Here is a 22,074-nt window from a genome sequence, read left to right as displayed (position 1 = left end):
AGGCATGACAGTATAAAGATAATGCAATATACAGTTGTAATTAAAAATGATAGCATTTTTTACTCACTGACCAACAGAATAGATTGCCTCTGGGGAACAATGAAGAAAACTCTCGCTACACAGAAGACAGAGAAAATACCATTCATCGCACCAAAAGAAGCCAGCAGAATAAACGACTTGATTCAGGTATGTATTTTTTTTATTTTTTTATTAATGATTTGTATACATTCAGAGAATGTGTTTTTTACTTTAATGTTCAAATTTGTATCATGGCTATCTACAGATTACTTCCAGGGATCTACAGATTACTTCCAGGGAAAATATTTGTATAATTAACAGAGCAGGGACAGAGCAGACCTGAACCCAGTATGCTGCATAGCTAATGGTAGGAGTGATATTTTGTGTAATGGTTACTATGCTTAATGGTGTTCATGAAGAAATTATGAACATGTATGCTCTCTACTTAAGTTGCTCTGGATAATAGCATCTGCTAAAGGACTGATATGTAAATGTAGTAAAACATTTGTACACAGAGGCTTCAATGCTTTTGCTGGGAAACCAGAAAATAGGTCTAATAGGCAATCAATTGCACATTGCAGTATTTGTGCAGTAGCTCTTCTCGAATGGTCATATAATTCACAGGCTGGTTTTGAGTACAGGTTAAGCCCTCAAGGGTACATTTTCACTTGTCACAATGAAAAAGTAATTTGACAAACAGCCACACATTTAGTATTAATTGCAGCAGAACAGTATATGCTAGGAATGAAAGAGATTCTAAAAAGAATAACATATATTTGTATGTGAATGACAGCCGGAGATATTGAGCCTCAAACACAGCTTGGACATGGTCGCTCTAGTCTATCAATGTGCCCCCTTAGCTCAAGTGTCCAGTCACCTACAAAAGCGCACACCAGGTTTCTTGGCTTCTAACTTTTTTAAATAATAGTAATTCACTTGATTTCAGGATAAATTCAGTAGGATCCCCTAGTGGGCACTGATGATGTGTCAATCACCATGCACCTATGAGGAATGTGATATTAGGTGTTAGATAAAGTAGTATATCAGATTGATGCTAGAAAAAGGTATTCACTAGTAACAAAGATACGGCACAAAGGTGCTGCTTGCCCCAGAGGCATTGGCAAAGGCCAGAAATGCAAGACTTTGCATTGGCTGACTTTGAAATGACTGCCTGGCTTATTACCACACATATTTCCAAGATTAGCATGGATGAGTGACTCCCTACAACCATCCAAGAAAGGGAACAAGTACTCTATAGTGGAAAATACTCTTAAATTATGTGGGAAAACATGGGAATTATAGAGACTTAGGGTCCTGTGTTGCTCACCTGGAGCATGGTGTAACTAGAGTTGTTAGTTTGATTTCCACTAAAATTAAACCAGACTGTCCATCACACTTCCACCTGCCTCAAAATCAGATGAGACATTTCTGTGGTGAACAAACCTTCTGGGACACTTGATCTGTTTTGAACTCCCTCACCTTTGGTTTAGGAGACAAAGCAGGAGGAAGGGAGGGAACCCAACCTTGTCTGTGTTTTCTCCCTGGGGAGCTTAAGCAATCTGTTAAGGGTGGCATTCATCTTCACAAGCACAACATTATTTAGGTTGTTCACCTGTTCTCAAAAGAGTGCAGGGTCACCTTTGTAAACAGTAGAAATGGGATTGCTGGGAGACATGCCCTGACACAGATGGCTGCACTGGTTGGGAGAAAGACATTTATGTTTACCTGTCAGGTTGTTCTTTTTCAGTATCAGTATCATGTAAATTAATCTGTTCACACCACAAAACGTATTTATCTTCACGTAACAGTCATATTCACAATGCAGCTCCCTTACCAGGCTGTGATGCCAGGATGCTGCCTGTATGCTGCCTGTATGCTGCTCTTGTGGTAGGTACAGGGAGCCACGCTAAATGTATTTAGCCGCTTTAGGGAGTAGACACTGGTGGCATTAATGGTCCGTGACAGGTCCTCGGCTATGTGGATGCAGGGGAGCTTAAACTGCTCTTACTACTGTAGCCTTGTTGATATGGACTGGGGCGTGTTCCCTCTCTTCCTAAAGTCAACAATCATCTCCTTTATTTTGCAGACATTGAAGGAGAGGTTGTTTTCCTGGCATCACAATGTCAGTTTGCATAACTCCTCCCTGTAGTCTGACTCGTTATTTGTGTCTTTGGAAACTTGATGATGGAGCTGGTGAAGTGCAGAGCCAAGGAGTTGAGGGATTAGAGTGGATGGCTGTGAACACATCTCTGTGGAGTCCCAGTGTTGAGTCACTGAGGAGGAGGTGTTGTTGACAATTATCACAGCCTGAGGTCTGCCCATCAGAGAGTCCAGTATCCAGTTTCACATGGTATATATTTCCTATTTAAACTCATTTCATGTATGTTTTCATGGAAAACAAGGACATTTCTAAGTGACCCCAAACTTTTGAATGATATAGTGTATATAATGGAATCCCCTGCCATGAATCATAGCCAAAGTTTGGAGATTAGAGCTGGACAATGCATAATCAATGCAGTATGAGATTACACAGATCCATTTGGACAACTGGTGGGGGATTCTTGGCAGTGAGATAGATTGTTGTGCCATGCCAAGGTTTACTTTAATTTGATTTATTTTGGGGAAAGGCATGTTGCCATGTGGTAGCATGTACTTTCAGTTAGTTCAAAAGAAGCACAGAGCTATACTCTTTTCTCCACATTCTTAAAGCTCTAGCCATTACAAGAGTTTAAGAGTGCAACTTTGTCTTAAATTAGGCTATTTTGAAGTAGTGACTTTGAGTAAGCATTCATGCTCCCAAGCCAACCCAGAGTATTTGACACATTGTTTTCACACATTGACAACAATCTATCTTACTGCCAAGAATCCCCCACCACTGACCCTTTGTTCTCCCTCTGATCCATCTGATAGCCATGAGATCTGGTATTTGTTTTCTTACTGATAGATTTAAATTATCGAATGATACAGTGATGAAATGTGAGGAAGACTGGTTTCTAGAATTAAGTGTATTGCAATGTGTCCATGGCTAAGGATGCTTTTGGCAGTGTTGTGTCTGACACATGCCAGACTGTGTACAGTGCTAGGAAAAACAGCCTTAATGAAAAATGGAACCCAAATACAGGGGTAGATCGGAGAGGTACCATCTGTATCTTTTGACTGTTAACGGTTAACACTCCCGTGCGGGGTACAGCGGAGTTCTCAGCTGTTGATTCATCAGTGGATGTGTTAATGATGGAAGTCAATCAGCTTGCCCTGGGAGAGGACTTGAAAGACATCTATGCGTTATCAGACCAAAGGAGCTGGTACTGAAGCATTTGCCAAAATAATAATTTCTCTTTCATGTCAGATGCACTTTGCCTTCATAAATATGCAGTTTTCCTTTGCAAGCCATTTCAAAGCAGATGTGTGTTTGTAGTACGTGTTGTGAAAATGTGTTTTCAATGTTGGCCCTCTTTGATGGTAATTTGTTCCATTCATTAAAGTGTTTTACCACTTTTTTAGTCACAATCTGTTTACAGATGGAATATGGGGGATTCTATTCAGAAATCAATTGTCATGAGTGTAAAACCATTAGAGCTCGGTCATGCTATGGGGACAGTCTTGGTCTGTCTCATTGTTGTTGTTCTGACTCTCCATAACACGGTGACCGGTATTTATTGCCTAAATCCTCAGTGAATAAATTCCTGGTACACTTTTGGAGCTGGGCTGAGCCATGTGACTAAGTGAGGACACCTGTTGTATAAACAGTGGTGTCAACAGAGTCATTCCAAGCACAAGAAAAAGGGTTTAGACATCCACAATCCCACTGTCAAATCTCTGAGAATATAGACAAATGGATTCCACCCAACCCAAAGAAATCACAGGATTCATATAACATTCAATAACTATAGTACACAACATTGGATTTTGACCATACCGCTACTTACTAATGATTAAAGATGTATGGAACCCAAATAAACATATTCAAATGAAGTTAGAGAAAACATTTGTTACATTAGTTAAAAAGATAGCCATAGAAAGTCTACACCAGAAATCTAAAACGGCGGAAGAAACAAACTCTCAGGTGTTCTTTCTTGATTGAGCTTACATTCACCCAAGTCACCACAAGTTACAACAAAGCAAGGCAGCCATGTTCGATTTCCAGTCACCTTCCATGGAACCCAATTTCTTACACATCAAATAAATCTTCTACAAAATGATGTAGCAGAATTTGATTTGATATGAGGTGCATGTTGATCTTGCCTATTTGGTATCTTCTGGATTATTTATACAATGTAAGATTCTACATGTAATTTTTTTTTAAATGTTAGTATAATTAGGTTGGTTTGCATATCTGACAACCAATGGGAAGATCCAGTGAACTAGAATGTTTTGGATTTAGTTTTTTATACTCTCAGGCACAGTCTCTGTGTTGATACTCAAATTTTTTCTCATCTTCCCATCTTCGCTGTAGAGTTATTCACCATTCGGATGCATAGTTAGCCATGCATTACATGTTTACTTTGTACATCAAAGAAACCATTGAACTCATTTGAAATTAAAGTCATCTGGAATAAATACAAAATTCAAGCTAGCGTCTTAAGCAAATTGTTCTTCTTACTTTTGATCTATTATGTTTTGAGAAAAATAGATGTATTGCGTGAGAAGACACCCAGACAACATTAAGAAACAACAGTAATTAAAACAGCAAAATGTTAACATTTATTGAGAAAACAACTTCTAGGCCGATTCCAACAAAAGCACAAAAAGTGTATATCACAGGTCTTGTGATTGACAGTTCTTGCCTATTTTCATGTATCTGTGTGACAGATGTGTTTACCGAGTTGATCACAGTTCTTAGTATATTATTTTCAATGGTATAGTTGTAAAGCTTATCATGGGTATATTCATGAAAATCAGCTGCAAAAAATTATGCATGCTGTGCACTCATCAAAGGCCAATTCACTTTCACTGTCCATCCCAGAATCATGTCCAGTAACATCCAAGTCTTGTTGCTCCAAATAAACCCCAGAACGCAGCTGTAGGCACACCCTCTCTCATTAACAAAAAATTCTGCTCAGGGCCCCAATGGCCTAAATGGACACAGTGATTTGAAAAAGCTCTGAAATATCTTTCTGAAAGTCTGTTTGGAAATATTTCTCAAACATTCCCATGCTTTGATTTCTTTACAATCATTCTTGTGACACATGTAACACACAAAGCTTTTTTTTTCATTCTATGTCCAAACTTGGGTAAGAAGTTTCTCAAACTCTTTTTGCTTTGTTTTACATAGCCAAAGCTACTGCAACATAAAACAATCTGGACAATGAAATGCAACTTCACATATATTTTCTTCAAATCAGCTAAATTCATGAGTCTTTAAATATTAATTACTCCCAGACCCCCTCCTGCTCGCTAGTGATACAAATACTTTTCTTAAAAATCACAAAAGAGTTTGGCATTTCAGATGTTTTACTCTTAACGTGTTCCAGATTTTATCACTCATTAAAGAGAAAAAAGAGCATTAGCAATTTCTTGTAGGATTCTATTCTGTCACATTTACGAGAAGTGGAGAGACAGTGTCTATCCTAGCCAAGCTAATCCCCTAATATCATGGTCTGTCCACGGTAAAATAATTAATCTCAATAGCATTCTTATTCCTTTTCATATCATTGAGATTCAGCCTTGTGTCACAAAACCCGAATCAAGTAACTGTATAGAATTATGACTTTATAGGGTTATATTCAATTCTGCAATCTAGACTAGGTGTGTGCTGAGATGGAAATATTGAAACTTTGTAGAAATAGCTTTGAGAGTTGAGATATATATTGTGCCGGGGTCAAGTATTTTAACCTTTACAGTATTGCATCTTCACCCATGTACTTGTATTGACTGTATGTTTTCATCTCTTTCAGAATCTCATGGAAACAAACGAAAAGAAAGGAAAAAAGGTACAAAAACCTGTCTAACTATAAAGAGTGACATTGATAATGAATTGTTAATTTTCAATAAGACATTCTGTGTGCTTTTGATGGTACATTGATAACACTAATGTGTTTCCCACTCACCAGAAGAAAAAAAAACTTTATGGTTGACACTGGATTTTTTGTTGTAATGAGTTTGTTAGCTAAGTTGGCCACAGTAGCTAGACAATTAGCTAATTAGTAAATAACCTAATGTTAATAGCTAGCTAGTTTAACGATAATTACCTTACCCTGGTTTAGTCAATTCCACTGCCAGTATGTAGGTGGAGAGGGAGAAGGAAAAGTGAGAATCACGGTTCCACTTTTTAAGAGTCTGCTTTTAATTCCTCAAGTATTTCTTAAGTTTATTTCAATGGATTTTTTTTCCGACTGATACTTTGTTCTGTTGGATATTTCAGACACTGGCATTCAAAATCAATTATTATAAGGGGACATTGGTTTTATTTTGGGAAATATTTGTAAGAAAAAAATTTAATATGTTCTTTTACAAAATAAAATGGATTCAAGCTGTTGGAATAAGTATTCAACCCCTTCACATTAATCTTTGGTAAAGACACCTTTTTTGCAATAACAGCGTTAAAGGTGCACTATGCAACTTTAAAGCCATTTTAACTCCACCTATCGGCTATAGAACCGATATTCAACCTGAGATGAATATCGGTTCTACAACTCCATTAGGATCTGACACTAACATAACTAACTACAAGCATACTGATCGGTCTAAAGCAGTATCACCTCCAACAGCCGATGCTGCAGCAATGAACACAGACTTCCGTTTCAAATGGGGTTAAAGTTGATGGGCCCTTTCCATAACTACAGAACACAGAATAAACCGCTAAACCTAGCAAAACATCTGGGCTATCCATTACGTTAGATGCATTGCCATATTTCAGAGAATCGATGGCTGTCTAGCAAACATGAAACCATAATTATGCTATCTTGCGCTAGATGGTAGACGCTAACATTTTGCAGAGAACACCAGGTTGTAATACTTTTCCAGCAAGAAATGGAATCAAGGAGTGTCCTCAGACACAACTTAGCTAGCTAATGTTAGCTTATTGTCTCAACCAAAGACTTCCGTGAAACTTTCCTAAAACTTATTTGTGCTCATACAAATAAAATAACATTGAATGATTTTCTAGGTAGTGTAATTGTTTCTCCATTATCATCAATCTAGTAAATTACACATAGCTTTACTTGACTATCTAGCCAACTAGCTAAAGAGGTGATGTAACCTACTTGTCACGTAGAAAGGTAGCCAACTCTGCATCACTGTTCACACAAACTTCAGCTCTTACCGTCAAATGCAAAATGTACCCTCATTTTACTCTGTGCTTTGTCTTGTGCTCTCATTGCTTCCGTATATTTTCATTTCTGGAGCGTTCAGTGTAGGCTACATGAACCCAAACAAAGCTTGTCTTTGGCCTTAACCCCACACAACTGCAAGGAAGTACACGCCTAAGAACAACCCGGCCTACTACGTTTTACTTGCAACCTTGGCACTGGGGATAATGTCAGTCCTGACAATCTGCGAGACGCTGTTTTGTAACGTTGTCTGATGGTATGTAAAGGAAAATGCTGCATAGGGCACCTTTAAGTCTTTTGGAAAGTACAGTATCTCACAAAATAACTCACCAGACAGTCATTAATGTCTAAACCGCTGGCAACAAAACTGAGTACACCCCTAAGTAAAAATGTCCAAATTGGGCCCAATTAGCTATTTTCCCTCCCCGGTGTCATGTGACTCATTTGTGTTACAAGGTCTCAGGTGTGAAAAATGTTGTGTTATTGCTTTCACTTCTGCTGTACACACTTTTGTTGCCAGCGGTTTAGATATTAATGGATGTGTGTTGTGTTATTTTGAGGGGACAGCAGATTTACACTGTTATACAAGCTGTACACTCCCTACTTTACATTGTAGCAAAGTGTCATTTCTTCAGTGTTGTCACGTGAAAAGATATAATCAAATATTTACACAAATGTGAGGGGTGTACTCACTTTTGTGAGATGCTGTATGTTCCAGCAAAATCACTCCAACCACAGTGCCAGAGCAGAGGGAGTTTGGCTCATTCTTCTCGGTTGATTGTTTCAGGTTGTTTAGGTTGGTTGATTGATACTTAAGTACTTATTTTCAAATAGTGTCACATATTCTCAATGGGATTGAGATCAGGACTTTGACTGGGACAAGGTGGGACATTCACCTTTTTGTTCTTGAGCCACTCCAGTGTGGGTTTGGCCTCATGTTTGGGATAATTGTCCTAGTGAATTTCCCAAAAATATGTTTTTTCCCCTGAATTTTGCCGCATTCATTCTTCTGACCACAAAAACATTTTCCCACATCTGGATCACTTGATTTCCATTGGTTGTTTTTTAGTAACAACTTCTTTCTTGCTCCCCTCAAATACAGGCTTGTTTTATGCAGAGGTCTAGATATGGTTGACCATTGCTACCAGCCACTGAACTCATTAGCTACTTCATAGTGATTGTTGGCCTCTCTGGCATCTCTCACAAGTCTCCTTATGGGAGAAATGCGTTTTGAGGGACGTCCATTTCTTGGCACTACCTAGGTGGTGTTATGCAGTGTCTACTTCCTGGTTTTGATCCAACTATGCATGCTGAGATGTCCTAATACTTTGATGTTATTTTGCAGCCTTTTCCTAATCTATGCATTTGTATCACAGTCTCTAACTTATGTAGAATGTTCTTTGGTAGTCATTTTGATTCAGAGTCACAGCTTGACCAATAAACCTTCAGCAGTGGGGGTTTTGTCCTGAGAATGTGACTGCAATTTTAATGTTTCACAGGTGGAATTCAATGGTAAGGTAACTACGTCCTTGTTGGGTCATTTTCTTTCATCTATTTTAACTGTGAGCTTCCACAGCACAGTGTGTAAAAACTTATGTAAGCATCATTTTTCTGTTTACATTTTGTCTTATAAATATTGACCAACTTAAAACTAATCACAATTAACAAAAATTCATGGGTCAGTGTTTTAAAATAAATTATCCAACAGAATGTCATTTAAACATACCATTTGTAATTCTGTAAAATAAAACAATTGGTCAGCGGTCTGAAAGCTATTGCAAGATACTGTAAATGTTCCAGTAAGTCATTTCGGATTAGAGCATTTGTAAAAATGTTGGGGTTTAGGTTAATGGAATGTTATGTCAAAGGTTTTACTTTCTGGAAGGCGATTGCATATACATCAGCCTGTGAAGTAGCAGCGCCTCCCAGTTCTGTTCCAACACTTGTGTTTTTGCCCAAAGTCAGACTATTAGTCAGTAGAGGAGGTGTTTTTACTTTTATTTATGTTATAGCAACCAACCATTCAGATTCTCTTAATATTTTACCTTTTTAGGCAAGAAAGGCCCCCCTGGTGCCCCTGGGCCTCCAGGGCCACAAGGACCACCTGGTATTCCTGGCATCCCAGGAATCCCTGGAAACAACGCAATGGGCCCCTCAGGACCACCCGGTCCTCCAGGCCCTGCAGGACCCCCTGGGCCACAAGGACCCCCTGGTCTTCAAGGACACTCAGGTGCATCCTCAGTTAAATAAAATTTAGCACAAATCCTGACCTGATACTTATGTGTTTTTTAACCTTGTGTAAAACAAATTACAAGGATTTAATGATTATTTTTCTGCACAGGGGGCAGAATAAGAGATAGCCAGGTATGTTACCCATTAAATGATTTCATGATACACTTTTTGTATATATATATATATTTATATAGGATTCCAGTTTTCCAGGAATTAATTATATTGTTATCATTTATGTTGCAGCCTGCTGTGGTACATCTTCAAGGCCAAGAAACAACAATACAGGTCAAGGAAGGTAAGAGTTAAATTTTAGATATTCTGGTCTTCCCAAAACAAAACAAATTTACTTTCAGAAAAATAGAAACATAACAAGTCTTAGTTATTAGGACGTGGCTGCGGATCTGACTTTTTCTCGACCTTTAGTCCACCAGACAAAAAGATCTGGAGCATCCTGAAGCATCCACATATGCAGATCATGTTCTGCGTATGTGTTCATTCTCTAATTTGTGCAGTGTCTGCTGTAAGTAAAATCCTTGTTTGCAAGTGTCTACTACATAGGCTGACACTTCTCAGATGAAGAAACCAACAGCTGAAGTAAAAATCAAGTTAGAAAGAACAATATGCAGGTTTGTCTCTTCTTACCAAGTGAAACATCAATGCTTTATTCTGCATAAACTATTTGATTGCAATCAGTTTCACGGGGATATGCATTTAGATCTTTTTGGCTCACAACAGTGTTGTTTTGAAGTAACCTACAACGTATAACCCCATTGGGACACTGTGGAAAATGCTAATGAAAACAGAATGCATTGATGTGCTAATCATTTATCCCTATAGCAAATAGTACAAAAACAGCATATCAAATGTTGAAACTGAGAAATGTTATTGTTTTTGGAAAACACATACCTATTTTGAATTTGACTCTTTTGCTGCGGAGCCATACTGTTGGTTTTTGGCCCTCTTGAGATTTCTCAAGATTCTGTGAATATTTTAATTATATCATGTACCGTAGGTGATGAGATCTCCAAACTCTTTGCAATATTATGTTGAGAAACTTAAATTGTTTCACAATTTGCTTCACAGAGTGGTGAACCCCTGCCCATCCTCTCTGGAATGATCTTTTAATACCCATTCATGTTACTGACCTGTTGCCAATTGACCTAAGTTGTGTAATTCCACCAGGTTTAGCTTTTTAATATTACATAACTTTTCCAGTCTTTTGTTGCCTCTGTCCCAACTTTGTTGCTGGCATCAAATTCAAAGTGGGCATACAATGGGGCAAAAAAGTATTTAGTCAGCCACCAATTGTGCAAGTTCTCCCACTTAAAAAGATGAGAAAGGCCTGTAATTTTCATCATAGGTACACTTCAACTATGAGAGACAAAATGAGGAACCAAAATCCAGAAAATCACATTGTAGGATTTTTTATGAATTTATTGGTAAATTATGGTGGAAAATAAGTATTTGGTCTATAACAAAAGTTCATTTCAATACTTTGTTATAAAACTCACCTAAAGGATTATTAGGAACACCATACTAATACTGTGTTTGACCCCCCTTCGCCTTCAGAACTGCCTTAATTCTACGTGGCATTGATTCAACAAGGTGCTGAAAGCATTCTTTAGAAATGTTGGCCCATATTGATAGGATAGCATCTTGCAGTTGATGGAGATTTGTGGGATGCACATCCAGGGCACGAAGCTCCCGTTCCCCCACATCCCAAAGATGCTCTATTGGGTTGAGAGCTGGTGACTGTGGGGGCCATTTCAGTACAGTGAACTCATTGTCATGTTCAAGAAACCAATTTAAAATTATTCGAGCTTTGTGACATGGTGCATTATCCTGCTGGAAGTAGCCATCAGAGGATGGGTACATGGTGGTCATAAAGAGATGGACATGGTCAGAAACAATGCTCTACCATCTGAATGTCTTAACAAAAATCGAGACTCGTCAGACCAGGCAACATTCTTCCAGTCTTCAACTGTCCAATTTTGGTGAGCTCGTGCAAATTGTAGTGGAGATGAGTGGTACCCAGTGGGGTCTTCTGCTGTTGTAGCCCATCCGCCTCAAGGTTGTGCGTGTTGTGGCTTCACAAATGCTTTGCTGCATACCTCGGTTGTAACGAGTGGTTATTTGTAGGTGACCAAATACATTGCCAACAAAGGGTATATAACAAAGTATTGAGATTAACTTTTGTTATTGACCAAATACTTATTTTCCACCATAATTTACCAATAAATTCATAAAAAATCCTACAATGTGGTTTTCTGGATTTAGGTTCCTCATTTTGTCTCTCATAGTTGAAGTGTACCTATGATGAAAATTACAAGCCTTTCTCATCTTTTTAAGTGGGAGAACTAAATAATTTTTTGCCCCACTGTACATTTTTCAAGAAACAATAAAATATCTAAGTTTCAACATTTGATATGTTGTCTTTGTACTAATTTCAATTGAATATAGGGTTTAAAAGATTTGCACATCATTGCATTCTGTTTTTATTAACATTTTATGCAGCGTCACAACTTTTTTGGAAACAGGGTGGTAGTTTTGAATGGGTTTTACAGCATATTATGTTAACAAGCAGTGTCATAGCTGTGTATTATTTTAATAAAAAATACAGGCTTAGAACATTACAATCAATTTGCAGTAAATGGTTTAGATAGCTAGATTCTTTACATCCACTGGGATTCACAAGATGACAGCCAAGTTTGCTGATTGGCTCAGAAGTCTCTAAAGCATTTAACAAAACAATTAATAGAATATAAAATTGGAGTCACTGCCTTGCAGTACAGCTGCAAAAGTGTGGCCAAGAGTCAACGTTTTGGTAGCAGCATACTGACTGCGTCTGGTTGTCCTGCCGAGAGCAATGCAAACTGGATCACTACAGTCCACAGTGGATGGGTAGGATCTCCAAATGGGTGACCTGTCTAATTTTGTTCTACCAACTACTCGTTGTGGGTAGAGCGCCTGCAAGCTCAATCTTAATTGGTTATTTGCTGGAGAATGTAATCTCTCCCAAGCATGTAGATAGTGGCACATTCTTCCTGGTTGAGCAAGCAGTGTGATGAGAAGCAGAATAGCTTAGCCAGCTGTGCATTGGTTGATTGATCCGTTTTCTGCTCTCCTGAACCCGCTGGGAACCATGTTGAGGCAAGACTGGGCATAACCAAGTTTTGGGAATCAACTAAACTGTATTCTCAATAAAACCAACAAAAGATTTAAAAACCAGATACAAATTAATAATTACATTATTTCTGATTCTCTACTTATTTCACATGCTTTTATCTGTGGTTCCCCACACTTTAACTCCTATGGTACAGCTGGTTCCTGAAACTTTACTAGCTCTAACGGATCATTTTCGTTTTGGAAAATGTTGCCTGTTGATGTTCTTTATGCTATATGTGAGCTAAAAGAAAGCTGTAATGTTGGTCCTGACAGTCTAGAAAGCAAATGTGTTAAACTTGCTGCTCATGTAATAATGTATCCACTTGCTGGTTTATTTAACTTGTCCCTGTCTGCGTGTTCAATTGTTCCCATATGGAAATGCCAGAGTTACCCATCTGATGTGAATAATTATCGACCAATTTCTATTATTTGTATTATTTCAACAAATTATTTTTTTATTTTTAATCAATTATCACAGTACAATATTTTATCTCCACCCCAATCATGTTTTAGACCAAAAATGTCTACTACCAGTTTTTCTACTACCACTATTCACTAATGATTCACTAACCAATCCACATGTGCAATTTTTATCAATCTTTTCAAGGCTTTTGATATGGTTCCTGCGTCTTGATAAGCTCTATTCTATAGGTTTCAATCAAAATGCTCTCCTCTGTTTTAATGCCTATTTTCATAATCAACCTGGTCTCAGAAGGATGACGTAGACTATTTTACATACATTTTAGGCAGGGGATTTCGTAAGATATATTATGTGCAGTAAAATAACGTTAGAGTCGGAATGGAGAAAAAAAATGCAGTAACCATGGTTCGAACCAGCGACCTTCTGCGTCCTAGACTGGCGCGCTACCCACTGCTACCCAATAAGGAACATGCGATCTGTCTTGGCGAGTGGTCTTGTCACAATATAAATATGTTTGAAGTGATTTTCTTTGTAATCATAACCCCAACCATAATCCTAACCTTAACCCCAGTGCTGTGATACCTTACCTTAACCCAAACCCTAACCTGAACCCCAGAGCTGTGAGACATAACCCTAACCAAACCTTAACCTAACCTTTTTTGTTTCCTAACTGTAGCCCAAACCTTAACCCTAACCTTAACCCCGGTGCTGTGAGATCTAACCTTAACCCTAACCCCAGTGCTGTGATGCCTAACCTTAACGTAACGTTAACAATAAAATGCTTTTATAACATATTCTAGCGACCTTGCTATTGCTGTTACTCATCTTAAATTACCATGTCTAGTGTGGGGCAGTGGGTAAGGTGTCTGCCTTCTCATCCAAATGTCGCCGGTTTGAAACACAGGTCACTGTTTTAAATTCATTTGATTGAATGATTTAAAACAGTGTGTGGGGTTGCTTTAACTTGGCAGAATATTTTATAACACAGCCTATGAGACAGGAATCCTAGGCACATTTTTGTGGCATTTTTCTGCATGCATTGATACCTAGGGTGACTACATTAATGGAGACCAGAGGAAAAATGTGTCATGGTCTGTCAGAAGACCATGACACAAGAAAAACAAAAAATTTTGTAACACCTACTTGTTGTACTAATTACCAAAGTTAGATATGATATTATTGTGTAAAAACAAAACGTGATTCAGAATTTTTCTCTACAATCCAAAAAACGATTCCTTCCCATTGCACTCATTGAAGCTCAGCCTCTGTTTCAAATCATGATGACAAGCCGTTGTGTTGTGTAATGTGAAGTCAGTTAGCAAGGCTGCAGTAACCTGTGGTCTGGGATGTCTTCAAAACCTGCTGAGGGTGAGGGACTGGGCCAACGTGCCATCCATCAGACGTGCCGCCCCACCAGAGTTGCAGTCTTTTAGAGAAATGAAAAATGTAGACAATTTAAACGTTTATCAAGATATTTGCTGATAGGAATATCACTGAAAGACCCATGGCTCTCTCAATCATGGACAACCGCAACTACACAAAACTGTACTTGTAGCGCGATCAGTATGACATGGAGGCTTCGTAAATTGAAAGGAAAATATGACCTCATAAAGGTTTCAGATTTCGCTTGTCCTTAAATACACTTTCTGATATAAAAGAGTCTGTTGTTTAGCATGTTGTTTAACAATTATGTGTGAAACAAATCTCACAGAACGTGATACAAACCACCTAAGGCTCTCCCAGGGTGAAATGCCCTTATAATAATGTATATTAAGAAGAATTCATTTCTACAATAAAGGCCTGTACACAATACATTTGATATCGTATTGCACAATGCATTCAACCCTGAGCAAAAAAGTATCCAACTGATATCTCTTAATCATTCATACGGTTGTGGCAAAAACTATTTACTTTCCTGCCCTAGATTTAAATATTTTTTTGAAGTTTAAACTAAAGAAAAAGTTGTGTTCACAAATGCTTTAATTTGTGTGACAACACAACTACACAGGACCACAAACAAATTCTAAATATATGAATATATGAATATTTTTAAAGGTATATATTGTTTTGTGCGGTACAACTGAAACATGGATTTAATTAGGACTTTTGTTACTGAACAACACAAAAGAAATCTACAAATTGCTTTAAATTAATTACAAATACAAAACAGGGGGGAAATGCATAAGTATTCACCCCTTTGGTCAATATTTGGTAGACAGTTGTAGCCATGTGTCTAATTGGATTAGTCTCTACCAGCTTTGCTCATGTGGACAAATACATTTTTGCCCATTCTTTGCAATATTGCTCTAGCAATTTCCATCAAGTTGATTAGGGTCCTTTGGTAAAAAGCCATTTTCAACTCTTTCCACATTATCAGTTGGATTTGATGTCTGGCCTTTGGCTTGGCCACTCCTTTGGCTTGGTTACATTCACAGTCTTGTCCAGGACCCACTCCAGTATTAACTTGGCTGTGTGCTATGGGTCATTGTTATGCTGAATAATGAATCTTCACCTCAGTCGAGGTTCTGTGTGCTCTATATTTTGCTCTGTTCATCTTCCTCTCACACCTGACCGGTTTCCCTGTCCTTGCCGCTGAGAAGCATCCCAATAGCATTATGCTGCCACAACATGCTTCACATTTGGGATGGTGTTCTCCCGAAGATGTGTATTAGTATAAGTATTAGGTTTGTGACAAACATTGCATAACATTGCACTAATGCCCTTCTTGCCCGGATACTGTTATGGACCAATTAATAGTTGTGCCATATTCTCTTACGTTTTTGAATAATGGGTTTTACTGTGCTCTGGGGGATATTCCCTGCTTTGGAAATGTTCTTATATCCTACCCATGATTGATGTCTTTGAAGAACCTTGTTTCAAATTTCATTTCATTGTCTTGCTTTGAATGTTTCTTTGTCATCATGATGTAGTTTCTGTTAGGAATTGTACTTACCAACTGTGGGACCTCCCCAAGACTTGTGTATTTAACCTGAAATCACCTTAATGGACTCTATTTATCTAATTACGTGACGTCTAAAGATAATTGGTTGCATAATAACTAATTAGTGTCTCATAGAATAAGTGTCTCATAGAAAAGGGGTAAATACTACAGTCAAGTATGTTCTGCTTTATATTTGTAAATAATTTAGAACAAGTAGCACATTTTATTTTTCACTTTGACATGACGTTTTTGTGTTTATCAGTGGCAAAAACAAAAAATTTTTGGAAAGGTCCAAGGGGGATCAGTCTCTTGTGAGCCACTTTTTATGGTTTTATGAGCTAAAATGTTTACACAAAATTGCTGGGAAAAACTGGGTTAATGAAATAAATTTATTGTTTAGTGTAGCCCTCTACACTTGTAAGTATAAAGCTATGTGCAGAGGACCTTTTGATAGCAGAGTTTCTGTTGTTGTTGACGGCTTCATAAAATAAATGATATTTATTTGATTGATTGTTATGTAAACAACTAAGTCATCCTCCCTAGAATTTCAGTGATTGTTTTGTAAGCAAGTACAGTCAACTCAAGACACAAACAATGAGTTGTGTTTTGGGCTCAAACATAATCATTTCTCAGAAACAACACATTGCCATGGGTAGTATGGCATTTTTCAGAAAAACATAGGTTTCAAATGTTTTGGCACCCAAACAACTATGTTTTTGTTGATTATGTGTGTTTGGTGTCATTGTCTTGTTGAAAGGTCCATCCATGGCCAAGTCTCAATCTCCTGGCAGAAGCAACCAGGTTTTTTGGCTGAAATATCCTGGCACTTATTGGAATTCATTATGCCATCCATCTTAACAAGATCCTTTGGAACACTTGTAGCAAAACAGCCCCAAAGCATCAGTAACCCACCACCATATTTTACTGTGGGTGTCAGATGCTTTTCCTTGTATCTAGTCCCCTTATGTCTCCAAACATGCAAATGGTGTGCATGGCCAAAACCTATCTGTCTTATCTGACCGCAACACATGATTCCAATTCTATTTCCAATTATATTTGTTACAAAGTTCAGGCACTGCAATTTGTGGGTTGGGCTCAATAAGAGCTTCTTTCATGCAGCACTTCCAAAGATCTTCTTGACATAGAGGTGTCATCTAAGACTTGAGTCATCTTTACTGTGGGTCATCTTCCTTAGCATTACATAGCATAACTAATATTCTGGCACCCTATTTAGTTTCCCACATTTCCATGAGTAATAATTGGATATTAAGAAAAAGATACCCTGGAAGATATTTTCATTCTTGTCAGTCAATCTTTTGTTTAGGTATGGTTTTTGTATTATTCAGTTTTGTACAGTGGGGAGAACTAGTATTTGATACACTGCCGATTTTGCAAGTTTTCCTACTTAAAAAGCATGTAGAGGTCTGTAATTTATACAAAAATCCAGAAAATCACATTGCATGATTTTTAAATAATTAATTAGCATTTTTTTGCATGACATAAGTATTTATTTTTATATATATATACAAATTTTTTTTTTTCACTTACCAACCAGTAAGAATTCCGTCTCTCACAGACCTGTTAGTTTTTCTTTAAGAAGCCCTCCTGTTCTCCACTCATTACCTGTAATAACTGCACCTGTTTGAACTCTTTATTTGTATAAAAGACACCTGTCCACACACTCAATCAAACAGACTCCAACCTCTCCACAATGGCCAAGACCAGAGATCTGTGTAAGGACATCAGGGATAAAATTGTAGACCTGCACAAGGCTGGGATGGGCTACAGGACAATAGGCAAGCAGCTTGATGAGAAGGCAACAACTGTTGGCGCAATTATTAGAAAATGGAAGAAGTTCAAGATGACAGTCTCCCTGGGTCTGGGGCTCCATGCAAGATCTCACCTCGTGGGGCATCAATGATCATGAGGAAGATGAGGGATCATCCCAGAACTACACGGCAGGACCTGGTCAATGACCTGAAAAGAGCTGGGACCACAGTCTCAAAGATAACCATTAGTAAAACACTACGCTGTCATGGATTAAAATCCAGATGGTCATGCAAGGTCCCCCTGCTCAAGCCAGCGCATGTCCAGGCCCGTTTGAAGTTTGCCAATGACCATCTGGATGATCCAGATGAGGAATGGGAGAAGGTCATGTGGTCTGATGAGAAGAAAATAGAGCTTTTTGGTCTAAACTCCACTCGCCGTGTTTGGAGGAAGAAGAAGGATGAGTACAACCCCAAGAACACCATCCCAACCGTGAAGCATGGAGGTGGAAACATCATTCTTTGGGGATACTTTTCTGCAAAGGTGACAGGACAACTGCACCATATTGAGGGGAGGATGGATGGGGCCATGTATCACGAGATCTTGGCCAACAACCTCCTTCCCTCAGCAAAAGCATTGAAGATGGGTCGTGGCTGGGTCTTCCAGCATGACAACGACCCGAAACACACAGCCAGGGCAACTAAGGGGTGGCTCCGAAAGAAGCATCTCAAGGTCCTGGAGTGGCCTAGCCACTTTGTTTTTGATTCCGTCTCTCACAGTTGAATACAATGATACAAAGCATGTGGGAAAACCTGCAAAATCGGCAGTGTATCAAATACTTGTTCTCCCCACTGTATATTCATCACCATGTAAACATGAGGTTATCCAATTGTTGATCAAGGGGTCAAGACCCCTGACCCTGCACGTTAGATAAGAATGTTTTCTCCCTGGGCACATGTACATGTAAAACCTGGTTGCATAAGCATACTAATTACATCATTCACCCATTCAAGTTACAGTCCAGTAACTACGCCTGTCACCCTTAAGGCTCGAGCACACCTACACTTGGTTTGTGCACAAACGCATGATCAATTATCACGTCACCTGAATAAGCGATTTTCACATTGACACTGATTACTTCTCATCAGAGAATGCAGTGTATACGATCAGTTTTGCACACTTGTAAGAAATACCCTATTCTTCTCGCTTTTGTTTACTGTTACTAGCAATTTCTGTTACTAATGTTTTCTTATTGGCTCAGGGCTGGGATTGAGCCGGATCCGTAGCCACTACATATGTTATTGGCTACACTTAAGAATAATTTGGAATGAGTTAAAAAATGAATTATTAATGCAACAATGAAGAACACTGTCTCTAATTGTATGGCAATGACGGATGTTGAGTGACTGCCCTTTTCTCACGCTGAGATCTTTCAGAAGGCGTACTGAGAAACTGGAAAATGATATCCATGCATCACAAGGTGTTCAAGATGCATTCACGATCTGGGGAGCTAGAGGTGCTGGTAGATGGCACCTACTTCATCTATAGTCAGGTAGAAGTGAGTACGGTCTTGGGCCTAACTCCTATCACCAGCATGTCACTCGTTCTTTCCCTCTGCAGTCATTTACATTACATTAGTAATTTAGCATATGCTCTTCTCCAGAGCAACTTAAAGGAGTTAGCGCATACATGTTTTTGTAGTTATATTTCATAGATACGCAAGGTAAAAATATCCATGTTGGCTATCGTAATATCTGCCATATAAAGCCATAGTCTACAATGACTGTTTTAATAGATTTCCAGATACATTTACTAGTATTCAATTGAAATTACATTTGGCATACTGCAGGTATCTTTATCCAAATCCATTTGATTGATTTAGCCAGTGCTCTTGGCTGCAGGGGGAAAGCTCTCGATGAGTGAAGTGAATGTATTGCATGCCCTTCAAAGTAAGCCACTATATATTCTGTGGTAATTTGCTAAATTTACTCACTATTTCACATGATTGTAAATAAAAAGTGGCATTGTTAATTATCTGTTAAGTAACAGATTCTAGTTCATATTTCAGGTATTCTTGAAAGACAGGACAATCTCAAATTTTCTATGGATAATTTAAAATAAAAAATATCTATTATATTTTATAGTATATATATATATATATATATATATATATAAATTATATCTGATCTTTCTGCCCAAATCCTATTAGCACAAGACGATGAAAATACGTCTTTAAAATATATTTTAATTATTAATATGATTTGTTGCAATTTTGTTTTTCCTCAGTTACTTTATGATTCTTAAACCTAATAAACATGAAACATATTTGAACCAAAAAGAATATCCTATCCTAATCTATCAGTCAGTAGGCATATAAAAGTTTATGGTAGTAAGCATGGTGATTTCATTGTTGTTTGTTTAAATTAAACATAAAGTATTTTACCAACCATTAGTGATATTGCTACAATACATGTAACGAGGACATGACGAAGATGTCAGTCAAAAATGTTATTAGGTAAATTCAGAGAGGGCTATTGTACTGTTTATAAATTGGTAGTTTTTAGCAATAGACATTTCCCCCAAGAAAATATATTAGAAAATATCTAAATATATTTTATGCTCAATAAATGCAAAGAAAATTAAATACTGTTGCCCTGCAGTACAACGATTGTCCTGACTCTCAAGAATCCCAATTTATTTTTCCCTCAGAATGAAACATCATGTTAATGGCATGTTTATCCTCACATAATTCTTCCGCCAGGTTTACTATCTCAACTTCACTGACATTGCTAGCTACGAGGTGATGGTGGACAAGACTCCATTCCTCCGTTGTACACGGAGTATTGAAACAGGACAGCGCAAGTTCAACACCTGCTACACTGCTGGGGTCTGTTTGCTGCGTGCCCGGCAGAAGATATCCATCAGAATGGTATACGAGGACACCTCCATCAGCATGACCAACCACACCACCTTCCTAGGAAGTATCCGTCTTGGGGATGCCCCCCCAGCTGGCCACTCCTAAAGAGAAAGGCCACCAAACTGTCTATCAAGCCAGGACCCAACCCTCTATCAGCATATCAGCCTATGGCCTGGGGAGTCTCCGCCCTGTGTACTCTGCATCTACCACATATCACATATGAACTAATGAGGAGATGAGGTGGCCCAGCTACTCCTCAGATTACGTGTACAGTGCATACACTATTCACCCTCAGCCGAGGCAAGGCCCCACCTTCAGGCTACTACTGAGCTGACAAGCCCCACCCCCTCCCTTATATTTGGGGTATCGCTGAAGTAATGATATTAACACTGCCAGTTATCTCTGACTGAAAGATTCCATCCACAGTGATGATGACACTGACATTCGGTTATGATGATGATCGTGATGATGATGGACAAATATGCACACAGCGTGTCAAACAGTAAGCAAGGGAGGAGCTACTGATGTTTGAGGAAGGATAATGCATCAGTCTGTACTTATAGAATAGTCCGTTTATAGAAAATAACTTGGTTTCCTTGATCATAGCATGCTTGAGAAACCATGGTTGACAAGAGTTGGTCACAACTCCACTTAAAGAACTGCATAAAACACCTTTTATACACTATTAAACACATTTATAATGTTTGTTTTATTTACCAAACTCAACCTGTTTTGGAGTAATGAGTGACTTTTGGTGTGGTATTTATTAAAGGTTTTGCATTTTAGTGATTTACTAGATACTCTTATCCAGAGCGACTTACAGTGGTAATTGCATACAGTTTAATTATTTTTAATATTAGTGCTTCTATGGGAATTGAACCCACAACTTTGGCATGTACTATGTAGGCCATTGTACAACATTGATGCTACTGACAAAGCATTGGAATACAATGTGTATGTTGAAGCATAGCATTTCTATGTTAGAATGTGCACTGATTAAAGCAAATTAATGATCTGTATGCATTGCTTTAGCACTCCTGCACTCTGTTGAAAAACAAGGTCAACATGAATATGAGTATTTTAGTTTCTTTTATGTATCATCTGTAATAATATATAGTAGATCTCTATCTCTGTATGTGTGTGTGTATATATATATATATATATATATATACACACACACACACACAATATACAAACTTTTGAATGGAAGTGTACAGTACATGTATGTAAATTCACCAAAGATCAAACATTTTGTTGAAAGTATCCTCATCTCAACTTATAAAAAAGAAATTACTCTATAACTTAAATCTCTGACTGCTACGGTCATTTTTAAAACAATGTCAGG

At 38.1% G+C, this 22,074-nt stretch overlaps 1 protein-coding gene across 3 annotated transcripts in view; it reads left to right on the top strand.

The window, feature by feature from the left end:
* The window catches only part of eda (ectodysplasin A), a 74,994-nt gene extending 53,151 nt beyond the window's left edge, over positions 1-21,843 (top strand). Inside the window, exons 2-8 of one of the 3 annotated variants that reach the window (XM_010895443.3) lie at positions 78-186; positions 5,913-5,948; positions 9,340-9,516; positions 9,628-9,650; positions 9,762-9,813; positions 19,249-19,370; positions 20,574-21,843. In XM_010895443.3, the coding sequence (XP_010893745.2) occupies positions 78-186; positions 5,913-5,948; positions 9,340-9,516; positions 9,628-9,650; positions 9,762-9,813; positions 19,249-19,370; positions 20,574-20,834 (780 nt within the window). In that variant the 3' untranslated portion in view covers positions 20,835-21,843. Of the gene's footprint in view, positions 1-77; positions 187-5,912; positions 5,949-9,339; positions 9,517-9,627; positions 9,651-9,761; positions 9,814-19,239; positions 19,371-20,573 lie in introns of all 3 variants that reach the window. The other 2 variants (XM_020048105.2, XM_020048104.2) reach the window with 2 other exon arrangements.
* The last annotated feature ends 231 nt before the right edge of the window (positions 21,844-22,074 follow it).

Source organism: Esox lucius, chromosome 7, assembly GCF_011004845.1.
Source record: "Esox lucius isolate fEsoLuc1 chromosome 7, fEsoLuc1.pri, whole genome shotgun sequence".
NCBI lineage: Eukaryota > Metazoa > Chordata > Actinopteri > Esociformes > Esocidae > Esox > Esox lucius.
This window is presented reverse-complemented; position numbering and strand designations above follow the sequence as displayed.